Consider the following 15,945-nt stretch of genomic DNA (forward strand, 5'->3'; position numbering starts at 1 on the left):
AGCTTCGGTCACCCCTGAAGAGTCAAGTATTAGGTGGTCATGATTTGAAGGGGGGCATGTATGTTAGGCTTTGCTGTTTGTGCTCCACTGTCACCTCCACCAGGGAGCATAAAGCAAGTCCCCAAAAGAAGGTTCAAAACATATTGAAGAGGTGAGCCTGGATGGCTCAGTCGGTTAAGCGTCTGCCTTTGGCTCAAGCCATGATCTCAGAGTCCTGGGATCCAGGTCCATATCAGGCTCCCGGCTCAGTGGGGAGTCTGCTTCTCCCTCTTCCCTCCCCTTGCTTTTACTCTCTCACTCTCTCTCTCTCTCTCCCAAATAAATAAATAAAAGTTTTAAAACACACACACATTGAAGAATAAAACCCGACATCAGTAGTTTCAGATTCTCCCCAGAACCCAATACGAACCAGGGGTCCAATCTGGCCCTTAGGGTCCACAGGCCTCGGAGTACTGCATCTGCTTTGTCAGCCTCGTTCTAGCAGGGCTCTCTAGGCTCCAGTTAATTCTGTCGCCAGGATGTCCAATCAAAGTAGCTTAGATAATGGGACCCCGTCATTGTATGTGAATCCTGACACAGTGCTCGCCTTTATCTGTTCTACGTGTGCGGATTCCACGAATGATTTCTTCAAAGGAGGCTGCTGCTAAAAAGTTAGCAAAGCACTCTCCCACATCATCCTGAAATATTCTCTTTCTTAGAAACCTAAGCTGTGTTGCAAATTTGGGCACACAATTTTCAGATCATTTCAGAGAAATGATTCCTCCTTTTTGGAACACCTACTTCAGACTTTGAAGACAAAGAGCATCGTCCCCCCCTTCGCTCAAGGTTGTACCAATCTCCCAACCACTGGCCATCCAGTCTCCTTCTCTGGTTTTCTCAGATGCTCGGGGCACAGAATTCTCAAGGGAGGCCCAACCTCTGAAGGTTCAGTCCCACATGTTCCCAGCACCTCAGCTACCTTCTGTTTCAGGCTTGGTTCAGTTTCCTGGAATTGCCTTTCTGGTTCTTTGCTCCATCCTCTATTTTTCAATTGATTAAAAATTATTGTTATTAAATGCTGAGATTTTAAAATTTGTAAAATACATATAAAGAATCATTGTCCAGGAACACCTGCACACCCACCACTCAGGTAAAGAAAAATCTTATTGCCATTACACCTAAAATCCTCAGGATAGTCCCCCCAAATCTCATTCCCTTTCCTTTCCCTCCAGGGCAAACACTACACTGAATTTTGTGTATAATTTCCTTGCCTCTCTTTCTTTCTTTCTTTCTTTCTTTCTTTCTTTCTTTCTTTCTTTCTTTCTTTTTAAGGTTTTATTTTATTTATTTATGAGAGACACAGAGAGAGGCAGAGACACAGGCAGAGGGAGAAGCAGGCTCCCTGTGGGGAGCCTGACAGGGGGCTCCATCCTGGGACTCCAGGATCACTCCCTGGGCTGAAGGCAGACGCTTAACTGCTGAGCCACCCGGGTGTCTCCTTGCATTTCTTAATAGATTTCCTACATATGTTATAATCTGTAAAGAATATATTATTTAGTTCTGTATGTTTTTAAGCTTTATATAAATTGATTTCTATAGCAGTATTCTGGAGACAATAGACAATAAGATGCTTTTGAGATTCACCTATATCATTGCAGGTAGGTACAATGCATTGTTGCAATGCTTTACAGCATTCCATTGGTAATATACCATAGTTTTTTTGATCCATTGTATTTTTTTAAGATTTTATTTATTTATTCATGAGAGACACACAGAGAGAGGCAGAGACACAGGCAGAGGGAGAAGCAGGCTCCCTGCAGGGAGCCCGATGTAGGACTCGATTCCGGGACTCTGGGATCACGCCCTGAGCCAAAGGCAGATGCTCAACCCCTGAGGCGCCCCTAATCCATTTATCCATTTATTCTTGATGAACTTGGGGGCTGTTGTCAGTGTTTGCTGTCATGAACAGCCTGTGACCCCCCTTGGATCTACATCCTGGCGCACCTGGACAAGAGCTGCTCTAGGAGGGGCCTCTGGGCCATAGCACAGAAACATGCTTGTATCATCAGGATAATTCCAAATAGTTTTCCCAAAGTGGATGTTCTAATTTACGCTCCCAACATCACCGTCTTGTCTGTATCCTCGCCAGCCCTCGATGTTATCCACCTTCCTTTTACCAGTCCGGTTCGGTCGAACGGCATTTTCTTGGAGTTTTAATTCGTTTACAGGATTGCTGAAGAGGCTGAGAATATTTTCAGATGTTTATTGGCCATTTGTCTTTTCCTTCCTTGAAGTGCCTGTTGAGGGATAGCTCAGACTTCAGAGCCTGGGCCTCTGGGACCGAAGTCCCAGCCTAGAGTCTAGCTTCCAAGCCACAGCAGCAGTTGCGTGGCGGCCTCCCCGCACCTGCACCCCGTCTTACTCGGCGGCTCTCCCTCTCCTGCCCGAGGGTCTCTGTCAGGCCAGCAGCAGAGGTGGGAGCTCAGGATCCAGCTCAGGATCCCAGCATCCTTCCGGACCCACAATCTGGGGAGGAAAGTGCGGTTTTCCCGCCCCGCGGCCCTCGCTGTGCTGCAGGCAGGGGGTCCTCTCCACTGCACCCCCTGCAATTACACAAGCCCCTCTGTTATCAGTTCATCCTGTTATTAGACCCCGAGGTCTCATTCACCGGATCAACAAGTTCCGAGCTGGGTGCTAGAGACAAAAACAGGAAAAGGCCATTAGGCCCAGCCCGCGGCCGCCAGCCCGTGCGCCCTCAGGGGGCTCCGCACTGTCGCCGCGGCCTCTGTGAGGCCCCGCCCCCGCCGCGAGGCCCCGCCCACACCGCCCTGAGGCTCCGCCCACCCCACCGCGAGGCCCGCCACGTCACACGGCCCCGCCCACACCACCGCGAAAGCCCCACACCGCGGCGAGGCCCCGCCCACACAGCGAGGCCCGCCCACACCGCGGCGAGGCCCCGCCCCCGCCGCCTTGGCTTCCTCGCTCCATGCCCGGGGTCGCCCCCTCCCGGAGGCGCGTCACCCGACCGCGCCGGGAGGAGGGGGTGGAGCCCGCCGGCCGCGACGCCGCCCGGTCGCCTAGCAACGCCCCCACGCAGCGCCATGCAAGCGGGCGGCAGCCGGGAGCTGGAGGCCAGGAGTTATTTGGAGAAACATCGGATTATGGAGCTGCTGAGCTACCTCACCAGCGCTCTGCTCTTCTTCCGGCCTGGTGAGAGTCTTGCCTGCCCCTCCGGCGCTCGGTTCCCCCCAGCCCGGTCTCCCGCGCGGCCGCCGGCTCCCTTCCCGGGACCCCCGCCCGGCGCTCGCCCGCGTCTCGGCCGGCGCCGTGGCCTCCGTCACAGGCCTCCTCTCCTGGGGCTGGCGTGGCCCGGGCGCGGGCGAGCGCGGGGGCCCGGCGGGGGAGGGGGCCGGGGGGGCGGCCTGCCTCCAGTCTCCGCTTCTGGAAGATGGGGAGGAAGTACCGATCTTACGGCGCGCGGGGGAGAAATAATAAATGAATAATAATGAATAACATCCCTCTGCCTGGCAACTAGCAGATGTTTCTTCCTTTTAAGAATTTATTTATTTATTCACGAGAGACACAGAGAGAGGCGGAGACACAGACACAGGGAGCAGCAGGCTCCAGGCAGGGAGCCCGACGCGGGACTCGATCCCGGGACCCCGGGGTCACGACCCGAGCCGCTGGCAGAAGCTCGACCCCTGAGCCACCCGGGCGTCCTCCAGCAGATGTTTCATTTTGATTTATAAAAGCGTACCTACGAGGTTTATTTTTTTTAAAGATTTTTTATTTATTTACGATAGACAGAGAGAGAGGCAGAGACAGGCAGAGGGAGAAGCAGGCTCCCTGCAGGGAGCCCGATGCGGGACTCGATCTCGGGACTCGATCCGGGGACTCCAGGATCACGCCCTGGGCCGAAGGCAGGCGCCAAACCGCTGCGCCACCCAGGGATCCCGGATTATGTCCTTTATTGATTTCCCTGAAGTTAATAATACTACATTAAAAAAAAAATTTTTTTTTAAGGTTTTTATTTATTCATGAGAGACACAGAGAGAGGAAGAGGCAGAGACACAGGCAGAGGGAGAAGCAGGCTCCATGCAGGGAGCCCGATGTGGGACTTGATCCTGGGTCTCTAGGGTCAGGCCCTGGGCTGAAGGCAGGCGCTAAACCACTGAGCCACTGGGGCTGCCCCTTAAATGTTTACTTACATTTTCTGTGTCATTACCACTGATTCATCAATATCCTCTTTTTTGTCCCAAGCAGAGATCTCCTCTCAGTAGGAACGGAGATTCATCTGGAACTCCCCACCCTCGCGCATCCCCCAGCTCTCTGTTCTCGGCTCCCAGCTGGCCCGATGGCTCAGCCGCCCTGCTGGATGGCCGGACTTCAGGGGTTTCCCTCTCTCTGACACTAATCCTCTTCACCTCTCTCCTGTGCTTACAGCCTGTTTGTTTTATGGTCTTGGGTCGTCCTCTGTTTTTGCTTTTTTTCCCTCTTCCTCTAGGGGAACATATCCTCTAGATATGGCTCCCTGAGAGTGTGCTTCACTGGAGTGGTAAATATTTTGAGAACTCCTATCTGAAAAATGTGTCAGCCTACACTCAAATATGACAATAACTAGGGTAGATACAATTCCTGGTTAGAGAATATTGCCCTCAGAATCTGGAGGGCATTGCACCATTGTCTTCTAGTTGCCACTGCTGCTCTGAAGAGTCTGATGTCAAGATATCATCAGATTCTTGACGTGTTTAAGACTTTTTTTCTTCCTCTGGAAGTTTTTAGGATTGTCTTTTTATTTTATCCCTGGTGTTCTAAATGTTTATGTGCCTTGAAGTGGGTTCATCTTTGTTTTTTCCTAATCCACTGTGCTGGTAGGTACTTTGTGGTCTTAATTTGTAGATTCTTTTTTTTTTTTTTCTGTCTCCTGCTTCTTTCCTGGCCTCCTTCTCTCAAGCTCTTTCTGATGTCAACCAATGTAGTATCTCAGGGATTCATTTTTTCCTTTTAACATAAAAGGTTTTGAACTCACCTGTGGAAGATGAATTAACCTGTGGAAGGCATGATGGGGAAAAGAGAATCTAAGATAAAGACACATTCTCTCAGCAGAGAATAGGAAGGGGAAGTCTGGTAGCAGATACACGGTTAATAACACAATCCCATCACATTCAGAATTTAAATAATTATCATTGTAAGAAACTGAGATGCTGTTACCTTACCTCCTGTAACAGTGTAAATTTCTTGAGACATCTCTGCAAACTCCAAAGAGGATGGGGAGGGCAGGGCAAACCACGGGGGAAGAAATACTGAGGAAGAGCCAAGGAGGGTTTGGCTGGCGTCCCAGGTACAGGGCGGTGCGTCTCAACGTTCCCTGCCCGGATCCCCTGAGGAGCAGAAGAGAGAGGACTTGTACTTTTGGTGTCAGACCTTAGCCTGATGCTACTAGCAAGTTTCTTTGGAATAACTTGTTTTACCCTAAAAATTTACAAGTTTTGTTCTCCTACAGATCTATCCATTTCTTACTATAAACGTCACATTTTTCTCACCTCGATATGATTCATTCTCAGGAGGAAACACTATGTATGTTCTCTTGGCTCTTTATGAAACCTCTGGCATTATGACATGTATCCCAGTTTGAAAACCTTGGACTGTAAGGGGTTTATGGAAAATAAGACCACACAGTTTGATTGCATTCCTGCTGTTGAGGGGACAGGTCTACAATCCTTCATCTTCAACTTCAAAATTGTAAACGCTCTGAAAACCAACAAATTTTCATAACTCATTTAACAGCAAAACCTAACATAATCCGAAGTCATTCGGTAGGAAAATGTGTCACTCCCTAGTGACAGTTCTGTGCTGTAGAAGGAGACAGTATAAATACTTAGGGGAGGCCTTTCATAAAATTAGAATTTCATTTTTAGGGATCCCTGGGTGGCGCAGCGGTTTGGCGCCTGCCTTTGGCTCAGGGCGTGATCCTGGAGACCCGGGATCGAATTCCACGTAGGGCTCCCAGTGCATGGAACCTGCTTCTCCCTCTGCCTGTGTCTCTGCCTTTCTCTCTCTCTGTATGACTATCGTAAATAAATAAAAAAAAAAAAATTTAAAAAAAAGAATTTCATTTTTAAAAAGGAGACAGTTGTAACCCAGATGAAAGATGCTGCTGAGTGAGGATAAGATATCTTTGAGAGGGACACCTGGGTGGTTCAGTGGTTAAGCGTCTGCCTTTGGCTCAGGTCATGATCCTGGAGTCCCAGGATCGAGTCCCACATCGGGCTCCCTGCATGGAGCCTGCTTCTCTCTCTGCCTGTGTCTCTGTCTCTCATGAATAAATAAATAAAATCTTAAAAAAAAAGATATCTTTGAGAGTTATAGAGGTGGAAAACTCTAGAGACTATCATAGCTGAGTAGGTTTGGGTAGTCCAGTGCTTCCCATATTTCAGTTAGCAGAGTATGATAAAGCCTGCAAATTTTAGGGAACACACTGCCTGGACTTATACTAGCTGTGGGTCTTAGGAAAGTGTTGGTTATGTGGAATACCAAGCACGTAGTGAGGGCTCAATAAATATTAGCTATTATTAAGATGTTTAACTTGAGGTTTTGTTTCCCTTGGAAAACTGTCATTATCAGCTGACTTTTATATAATAACTTAGGTGGATAGTAACATTTGGATCTTCCCTTCATGTTTTATTTCTTTATTTTTTTATTTTAATTTTTAAAAATATTTTTTTATTTGAAGGAGCCAAGTGAGTGAGCACGGGCTGGGAAGGGTTAGAGGGAGAGGGAGAAGTAGACTCCTCGCTGAGTAAGGAGCCTGATGCAGGGCTTGATCCCAAGATCATGACCTGAGCTCAAGGCAGATGCTTAAGCAACTGAGCCACCCAGGCACCTCCCTTCCTGTTTTAAAAAGTTAAATCTTTTGGGGTGGCTTGCTGGCTCAGTCTGTGTAGCACACAACTCCTATTCTCGGGGTTGTGAGTATAAGCCCCATGTTGGATAGAGAGATCACTTAAAAATAAAAAATTATTGGAGTTAATATCTTTTTTTAAAAAGATATGCAGGTATAAAGAGAGAGAGCACAAAGCAGAGGGAGGCAGGCGGAGGGAGAGGGAGCATCAGATGCCCAAGGAGCAGGGAGTCCCATGTGGGGCTCCATCCCGGGACCCTGAGATCATGACCCTGAGCCGAAGGCAGACGCTTAACTGGCTGAGCCACCCAGGTGCCCCTAACGTTAATACCTTTATTATTTCTGTTGTAAGCATTTTCAAAATATTTTGAGATGCAGGCAGAGTATAGATTCCAGACATAAACATTATAACATCTCGTGCGGTATGAAGGATATACAGTAAAAATCCTTCATCAGAGAAACACCGCAAGTTCCATTAACATTATTTACTTACCCTGTCCTTAAAAAGTAGTGAACTGAGGGGATCCCTGGGTGGTGCAGCGGTTTAGCGCCTCCTGCAGCCCAGGGCCTGATCCTGGAGACCTTAGGATCGAGTCCCATGTCGGGCTCTCTGCCTGGAGCCTGCTTCTCCCTCTGCCTGTGTCTCTGCCTCTCTTTCTCTCTGTGTCTCTATGAATAAATAAATAAAATCTTTAAAAAAAAAAAAAGAAGTCCTTAACCTTTTGGAGGTATATGCTCAAATATTTATTAATGAATATTATCACTGTAATTTACTTCAAGATAGTACAGGAAGGAGGGGACCTGGGTGAGATGATGATGAAATGAAACTGGCCATAGATTTTAAGTAAAGGTGATTGATGGGTTCATTATACTTTCCTACTTTTATAAATTTATAAAATTCTCAAAAGTTTTTATATTTTTATTTTTTTAAAGATTTTATTTATTATTCATGAGAAACACGGAGAGAGAGGCAGAGACATAGGCAGAGGGAGAAGCAGGCCCCCCTGCAGGGAGCCCGACTTGGGACTCGATCCCAGGACCTCAGGATCACGCCCTGGGCCGAAGGCAGATGCTCAACTGCTGAGACACCCAGGCGTCCCAAGAAAAAGTTTTTAAAAGAAATACATAATCACTGTGTGTGTGTAGTGGGTGGCATTCATATTTAAGCTGCTCCATCTTCTGCTTAAAAAGCTGCGCCTTCTGCAGCTGCTTCCACCTGCATTATTTCTGGAAAACGGATTGATCTTTTTTTTATCTTTCCTATTGCTTAAATGAGAGATACCCTATTTATTCAAATTACTGCTTTTGTGTTTGAAGTGAACATTTATGCTTCCTAATGGAAAACTATATTAATCTAAGAGTCTCTTTTTTTTTATTTTTTTTTAAGAGTCTCTTTTTATTTACATTTTATCCTTTCTTTTCGCTGGCCACCTTCCCTGCATCATGCTGTACTTTTAAAAATTTATTTCTTTTGGTTTTTGACACTTGTCTGTAAATCAGAATCACCTGAGCAGTTTTAAAAAATACCCAGTGGATGCCTGGGTGGCTCAGCGGCTGAGCGTTGCCTTGGGCTCAGGGCATGATCCTGGAGTCCTGAGATGGAGTCCTGTATCAGGTTCCCCCCAGGGAGCCTGCTTCTCTGTCTGCCTATGTCTCTGCCTCTTTCTCTGTGTCTCTCATGAATAAATCAATAGAATTTCTTAAAGAATAATAAAAAATTAAAAAAATACCCAGGTCCCATATTTGGGATAGAGCACTTTCTATATGTGTTTAATGTATTGTTTTTCATGTAAGCAAGGTTTTCACCCAGTGCCTAGTACCTTGAACATAGTTATTTAATAAGGACTATTTCCATTTGTGATAGATCTTAATTTTATATCAGAAAGAACTGAAACTATTCTTTTACAGAAAAACCAAGAGAGTATTTAATATCTATATTGGAACGACTGAGAATTGCCAAAATAACAGGCGTGGCCTTTCCTTTCTTTATGGATCACTCTAACATTGTGGCTATGTTTGAGATGATGGACACTTCAAGTAAAGGCACCATATCATTTGTGCAGTACAAAGAAGGTCAGTATCATCTACCAATTGAAGTAATAGTTTGCACTCATTCCATAACTTTCCCTAGTTGAAAATAATGCTTATAAATTTTCCTTTCTTCTCGTTGTGGTTTTATAGCCCTGAAAACCCTGGGTCTGTTGAATAAAGATGAAGTTTTAATAGATGATGGACATATAATAACTTTGGATAAATTCAGAGCTGAAGTGTAAGTTTATTTTTACATGACTGATACTTAAATAGTATGACATGATTTTGAAGTACAATGTAATTTAAAGTAATTTAAAACAGAAGTTCCTACCTTTTGGCAAACATTTCATTGCCTTGAAACTTTCACCTGTCTAGAAAGCAAGGAGTGACAGTAAAGTCTGGAATTAGAAGTTCCGGGGGGCAGCTTCATTCTTTTCTCAATGGGAAAGCCTGGCAATTCTTAAAAAATGAGGTAGAGAAGACCCAGGCTGCTAGAACTACAGAAAAACTTTGACCCCAAGACACTAGTTGCAAAATCTCTATAAAATATGGAGTAATAGGGATGCCTGGGTGGCTCAATGTTTCAGCACCTGCCTTTGGCTCAGGGCGGGATCCTGGAGTCCCCGGATTGAGTCCCGCATTGGGCTCCCTGCATGGAGCCTGCTTCTCCCTCTGCCTATGTCTCTGCATTTCTGTGTCTCCTGTGAATAAACCAATAAAATCTTTTTTTTTTTTAAGATTTTATTTATTTATGACAGGGCTGGGGGGCAGAGACACAGGCAGAAAAGAAATCATTAGAGTCCAAAGCAATGGAAAAGTAGGAAGAAAAAAAAGCTTAAGATTCCCATTTCATTGCCAGTTACATAAATATTAAAAAGTGTTTAGTTCCCATCACTACCCTGGAGGAAGGACTGAAACACAGTACTCTGGCCTGAAATGTTTCATCCAAAAGAAAAGGCTGCCCACTGTCATATGGAATGGAACTAGGAAGGATTTTATTCATTCATTCATTTAAGATTTTATTTATTCATGAGAGACACAGAGAGGCCAAGACACAGGCAGAGGGAGAAGCAGGCTCCATGCAGGGAGCCCAACATGGGACTTGGTCCCAGGTCACCAGGATCAGGCCCTGGGCTGAAGGCGGCGCTAAACCGCTGAGCCACCTGGGCTGCCCTATTTCTTTACTTATTTTTAAAAATTTACTTATGAGAGAGAGCAATAATGAGCACATGGGGGGGGGGGGGAGAGCCAGCAGACTCCCTGCTGAGTACAGAGCCCAACTTGGTTCTTGATCTGAGGACCCGGAGATCATGACCTGAGCTGACAGCAGGAGTCCGATGTTTAACCCACTGAGCCACCCAGGCGCCCCTAGGAAGAACAAATATAAGGACATTTGTGGAAAAATGAAATCAATTCTATTTTAGTCACCATCTCATGTTCTCTTATAGGAAATACAGTGAATTTCCAAGCCAGATAGGAACTTCTAATTATAAACATGCATTCTAAAGTGATTTTTTTAAAAATTTATTTGCTGTGTTTATCTACAAGTTTCCCTTAATTAGCATAGGATGAAAATTTGTCATAATTTATTATCTCTGCTCTTGTATCTTATTCAGTAGACATGTATTTCTAAATGCAATTATTCTGCATTTTCCTGGCTTCTGAGTTTTCTGTTTTTGTTTTCTTAGGAACAAGAGGACTGAGGAAATATGGTCATCATTTTAATTACACTGTAAGTCCAAGATTAAATGATTCTCCGTAAAGTTTTCAACTGTCCAGTTTCATTAATTCAGAACATCGTCATTTAACTTGAAATCCAATTTGTCTTCCTCTTTGTTAAAACCCAAAACTCCAAAACAAAAAATGATGCATTATTTTCCAGTGTTAGGCCAGTTTGTCCTCAAATTAAGCAGAATCTCAACATCTTGTTGAGCCAGTTTATAAATTCCAACTTCATTTAATGCGGCTGTGGCAGAGGGCTGGCCTGAAGCTGACTGCAGGACATCCTTCAGAAGTAGGGCAGAACCAACATTCAGATTCAGAACAATACAGGCTTCTTTTACACTGTGGGGGGAAAAAAAAGGCAGGAGGGAAATGAGATATCCGATATATATATATATCATCCACATTATTCCATAATGTAGTCATTTTCAGAAACTAAACAGCTTCCCTACACTGCTAGTCCATATTGTCCTCTATAAAATATACTTACGGATTATTATTTGGCTCTTTTAACACATTAGGACTATGTATTTATACAGTGTTTATATTTTATTAGATTACTGTAATGTAATAGGATCATTGTTTTCAATATGTATCTATTACCACCCAAAATATAACATTGATACTAACATAGTAACCTATTAAATGTAGCTAAGACTTGTGCTAGATTAGAATATGGAAAGAGAAGAAACCAAAAAAAAAAGAAAAAGAAAAAAAAATTCAGATAGCTTAACTAAAATTAGCAAAAATAATCTTGTTTTACAATAACTTTAAAAGAATGTTCTATAATCTCAAATTTGCCCCCAATAATTTAAATTTTAAATCAATTTCTAAAAATACTAAGAATTTTTCTTACATAAAGTTATGCTTTGAACCAAAATTAATAAATATTTGGGCAGCCTGGGTGGCTCAGTGGTTTAGCGCCGCCTTTGGCCCAGGGTGTGATACTGGAGACCCTGGATCGAGTCCCATGTCGGGCTCCCTGCATGGAGCCTGCTTCTCCCTCTGCCTGTGTCTCTGCCTGTCTCTCGCTCTGTGTGTGTCTCATGAATAAATAAATAAAATCTTTAAAAAAAAAAAACAAAAAAAAATAAATATTTAAGAAAACAAATTTTCTTCAGGCCTGGCATACTATTAGGTACTAAGCATATTTCTAATTTCTAATACTTATTGAGTATGGAAGAACTGCACTTGTTGCATTTTCTCTCTCCAGTAACAGGCAAATAGCATGGGATGCCTGGGTGGCTCAGCGGTTGAGCGTCTGCCTTCAGCTCAGGGTGTGATCCCGGAGTTCAGGGATCCAGTCCCACATTGGGCTCCCTGCATGGAGCCTGCTTCTCCCTCTGCCTGTGTCTCTGACCCTGTCTCTCTCTCTCTCTCTGAGTAAATAAATAAATCTAAAAACAAACAAACAAAAAAAGGCAAGGGCAGCCCAGGTGGCTCAGTGGTTTAACGCTGCCTTCAGCCTAGGGCGTGATCCTGAAGACCCAGGATCCAGTCCCACGTCGGGCTCCCTGCATAGAGCCTGCTTCTCCCTCTGCCTATGTCTCTGCCTCTCTCTCTGTGTGTCTCTCATGAATAAATAAATAAAATCTTAAAAAAATAAAAAATAAAGGCAAACAGGAGCATTAAACTAAATGCAAGAAATAAAAAGCCCAACACATCATTTAGAACCAGTTCTGATTTAAATAGAGGAAGGGGGTCATGGGTCATGTCTTGGATTATCTGGGTATACAGTGCATGTCCTAAAATTTTAATTGATGCTCTGTTTATCCCACCAAACATCACTAGAACCCAAGAATTGTTATAAAAAAAGAATCCACCTCCTCTATAAACACTTGATACACTAGCAGTCATGGTTAAATATTGAGCTTACTGTTTAAAATAATTTTCCGGTCTCTTGCAATAGTGGGAGAACAGGGGGAACAGATTCCGCGTCATATCGAACTGCAACTGAGCTGCTCCTCCTTCATTGAAATGATTAGCAAGGATGATCTGCAACAAAGAGCAGTCATGTAACAGCTGCCTTTATCGTCACAGCCCGGACTGCAGCCTGCTCTTACTCACTTCTTGGTAGATGTATACGTCCAGCTTCTCCACAAGCATCTGCCAGAAAATTTTAAATAAGGAGAAGCAGAGTTGCTGCTCCAGCTGCAGTGAGCGGTCTCTCAGCGTGAGCAGGAGTGGGCAGGCTGAGGTGGACAGCGACATCACCGCCTGCTCGGCCTGGGACGGCAAGGACAACCACCTGGAAGACACAAAGGCAGCAAGGCTCATGGAACATTAAGGTTTAGGAAAGATTCTCAAAACTTGGTGTGTTTTAAGACTTAACAAATCCTTTCAAATTCAGGGAAGTGCACTTTGGATGAGAAACAATGTACAGCCAGCACAAAAAGCTGTCTCAGAAAGTAAATATATTTATACTTTATCTCTGTATTAAATACTCCCTATGTGACGATGACGATGACACATAGTATTTTTTTTAATCCCCTATGTTAATGTGACTTACTGAATCATTATAAAACAGGCAAAATGTAACCCGTATTAGCATTTAAGACATCAGCTAACTTCATAATCTGATTTTCAGCAAAAGACCAGGGACTGAAAACACTTCCAAACTGATTATAAATAGTCTGTGGGACAGGGACTCCGCTTGAACAGACGCACACAGAGGACATGGCGTGGCGAAGGTAACCAACTTCCACACAGAACCATAAGGGTGGGATAAAGCGTACCAGGCATGCACAGAACACTACAGGAGCACCATGCTTTGGTACATGGCTGACAGGCCACCCAACCCCACATCATACACCAGTTCTCTGTATTTACAGATCCATCTGACGGTGAAATTATGACCACTTTATTCCAATTAAGAATGTATTAATATATTTTAGAAAGCTTTCCATCCGAAATAGTTCAAAATTTGTGATACCAATGGCCAAACGCTGCTTATCTGGATACCTTAGAAATGTGACTGCATATATCATCTTTCAATTTTTTTTAACTTTTTAATCAGCAGTGCTCATCACATGTGCCCTCCTTAATCCCTGCCACCTATTTCATTCATTCCCCCACACCTTCCCCTCTGGTAACCATCAGTTTGTTCTCTAGAGTTCAGAGTCTGTTTCATGTTCATTTGTTTTATGCCTTAAATTCCACATGAGTGAAATCATTTGGTATTTGTCTTTCTCTGACTTTTTTCTTTTTTAAAGATTTATTTATTCATGAGAATACACAGAGAAGAGAGAGAGAGAGAGGCAGAGACACAGGCAGAAGGAGAGAAGCAGGTTCCACGCAGGGAGCCCGACATGGGACTTGATCCCGGGTCCCCAGGATCACACCCTGGGCCGAAGATGGCGCTAAACTGCTGAGCCATCCGGGCTCCCCTCTCTGACTTATTTCACTTAGTATTATACTCCCTAGCTCCATCCAGGTCTTGCAAATAGAAGATTTCGTTCTTTCCATTCTTTTTTATGGCTAAATAATACTCCACTATCCATAATTTTATATTCATTCCTTTGAATTAGTGTTTTTGTATTCTTTGGGTAAATACCCCATAGGGCGATTGCTGGATCATAGGGTAATTCTATTTTTGAAATATAATTTGAGGTCTGCAATCTTGATGCTTCTAGCTATGCTTCCCCTCCCCCACTGCTTTGGTTATTCAGGGTCATTTGTGGTTCCATACAAATTTTAGGATTGATTGTTCTAGCTCTGTGAAAAATGCCCTTGTATTCTGATAGGATTGCATTAAATGTATAGATTGCTTTGGATAGTATAGACATTTGAATATTTGTTTAGTGCATGAGTATGGAATGTCTTTTCTTTGTGACATCTTTAATTTCTTTCATCAGTGTTATAGTTTTCAAGAATATAGGTCTTTCACCTCTTTGGTTAGGTTTATTCTTAGGTATCTTATTATTTTCGGTGCAAATGTAAATGGGATTGTTTTCTTAATTTCTTTTTCTGCTGCTTCATTATTAGTATACAGAAATGCAACAGATTTTTGTACATTGTGTATCCTGTGACTTTACTGAATTTATTAGCAGTTTGTTGGTGGAGTCTCTCAGGTTTTCTATATACAGTATCATGTCAACAACACATACTTAATGTTCTTCCTGACCTTAGGGGAAGAGGCTTTCAGTTTTCCCCCACTGAATATGATGTTCGCTGTGGGATTTTCATATATGGCCTTTATTATGTTGAGGTATGTTCCTCCAAACCTACTTCATTGAGGGTTTTTATCATGATGGATGTTGTGCTTTGTCAAATATTTTTTCTGCATCTGTTGAAATGATCATATAGTTATCCTTTCTCTTAGTAATGTAATGTGTCACACTGATTTGCAAATATTGAACTACTCTTCCCACTTGATTGTGGCGAATGACTTTTTTTAATGTGTTGTTGGGTTTGGGTTCATAGTATTTTATAGGTGCCCCCGATGGAGAAGCCTGAGGTGGTAAAGATGCACCTGGATTTTTGCATCTGTGTTCAGCAAGGATATTGGCCTGTAATTCTCTTTTTCTGAGGTGCCTTTATCTCGTTTTGGTTATCAGGGTCATGCTGGCCTTGTAGAAAGAATTAGGAAGCTTTCCTTCCTCTTCTATTTCTTGGAATAATTTCAGAAAAACAGTTATTTATCATCTGGATTTGGAAGTTGCGTTGTAAGAAAATACAGAAGGACTTACCTTTCTTTTTTATACAATTTTGCAGCTTCTTTAACTTCTCTAAAAACGTGGTCTACCTGACGGGTCAACATGTCATGTTTTAAACGCTCCAGCAGGTTAATCATGTCATCAAAGACAGAACTTTCCATGGACGCTAGCTGTCCCAGCTGCAACTTACTCAGGGTGTTATTCTCTGCAAAGACCTCCAGTGCTGCCTGCTGAAGTTGAAGGAAGAACTGAAAGCAAAAATATGTCAACATAGTCAGTAAAACCTTTTTTTTAATATATATTTTATTCATTTATTCATGAGAGACAGAGAGGCAGAGACACAGGCAGAGGGAGAAGCAAGCTCTTCACAGGGAGCCTGATACCGGACTTGATTCCAAGACCCCAGGATCACCTGAGCCAAAGGCAGATACTCAACCACTGAGCCACCCAGGCGTCCCCAAATCCTTCTTCTCTAACAGCTTGAAATATAATTCACACGACATCTCATTTGTTTAAAGTGGACAATTCAATGGCTTTAAGTGTATATTCAGAATTGTGGGATCCCTGGGTGGCGCAGCAGTTTGGCGCCTGCCTTTGGCCCAGGGCGCGATCCTGGAGACCCGGGATCGAGTCCCACATCGGGCTCCCGGTGCATGG

General features: G+C 43.7%; 2 protein-coding genes across 2 annotated transcripts in view; one reads left to right on the plus strand and one right to left on the minus strand.

The window, feature by feature from the left end:
- Positions 1–3,023: 3,023 nt before the first annotated feature.
- EFCAB10 (EF-hand calcium binding domain 10) lies at positions 3,024–10,696 on the plus strand. The gene is made up of 4 exons (XM_055301110.1): positions 3,024–3,189; positions 8,789–8,953; positions 9,062–9,149; positions 10,600–10,696. Exons 1-4 carry the CDS (start codon positions 3,081–3,083, stop codon positions 10,634–10,636), a joined length of 399 nt encoding a protein of 132 aa, XP_055157085.1. The 5' UTR covers positions 3,024–3,080; the 3' UTR covers positions 10,637–10,696.
- The window catches only part of RINT1 (RAD50 interactor 1), a 33,790-nt gene continuing 28,264 nt past the window's right edge, over positions 10,420–15,945 (minus strand). Inside the window, exons 12-15 of the mRNA XM_055301109.1 lie at positions 15,322–15,536; positions 12,701–12,881; positions 12,510–12,628; positions 10,420–10,975 (exon numbers count right to left, since the gene is read on the minus strand). Of these exons, the coding sequence (XP_055157084.1) occupies positions 10,783–10,975; positions 12,510–12,628; positions 12,701–12,881; positions 15,322–15,536 (708 nt within the window). The 3' untranslated portion in view covers positions 10,420–10,782. The remainder of the gene's footprint in view (positions 10,976–12,509; positions 12,629–12,700; positions 12,882–15,321; positions 15,537–15,945) is intronic.

This window comes from Nyctereutes procyonoides, unplaced genomic scaffold, assembly GCF_905146905.1.
Source record: "Nyctereutes procyonoides isolate TBG_1078 unplaced genomic scaffold, NYPRO_anot_genome, whole genome shotgun sequence".
NCBI lineage: Eukaryota > Metazoa > Chordata > Mammalia > Carnivora > Canidae > Nyctereutes > Nyctereutes procyonoides.

Bases quoted from the DNA above. Each gene is read 5' to 3' on its own strand.
- EFCAB10 (XM_055301110.1), top strand. From the start codon at position 3,081: ATGCAAGCGGGCGGCAGCCGGGAGCTGGAGGCCAGGAGTTATTTGGAG. The intron at 3,190-8,788 runs GTGAGAGTCTTG...ATTCTTTTACAG, and splicing joins TCTGCTCTTCTTCCGGCCTG to AAAAACCAAGAGAGTATTTA. The intron at 8,954-9,061 runs GTCAGTATCATC...GTGGTTTTATAG, and splicing joins ATTTGTGCAGTACAAAGAAG to CCCTGAAAACCCTGGGTCTG.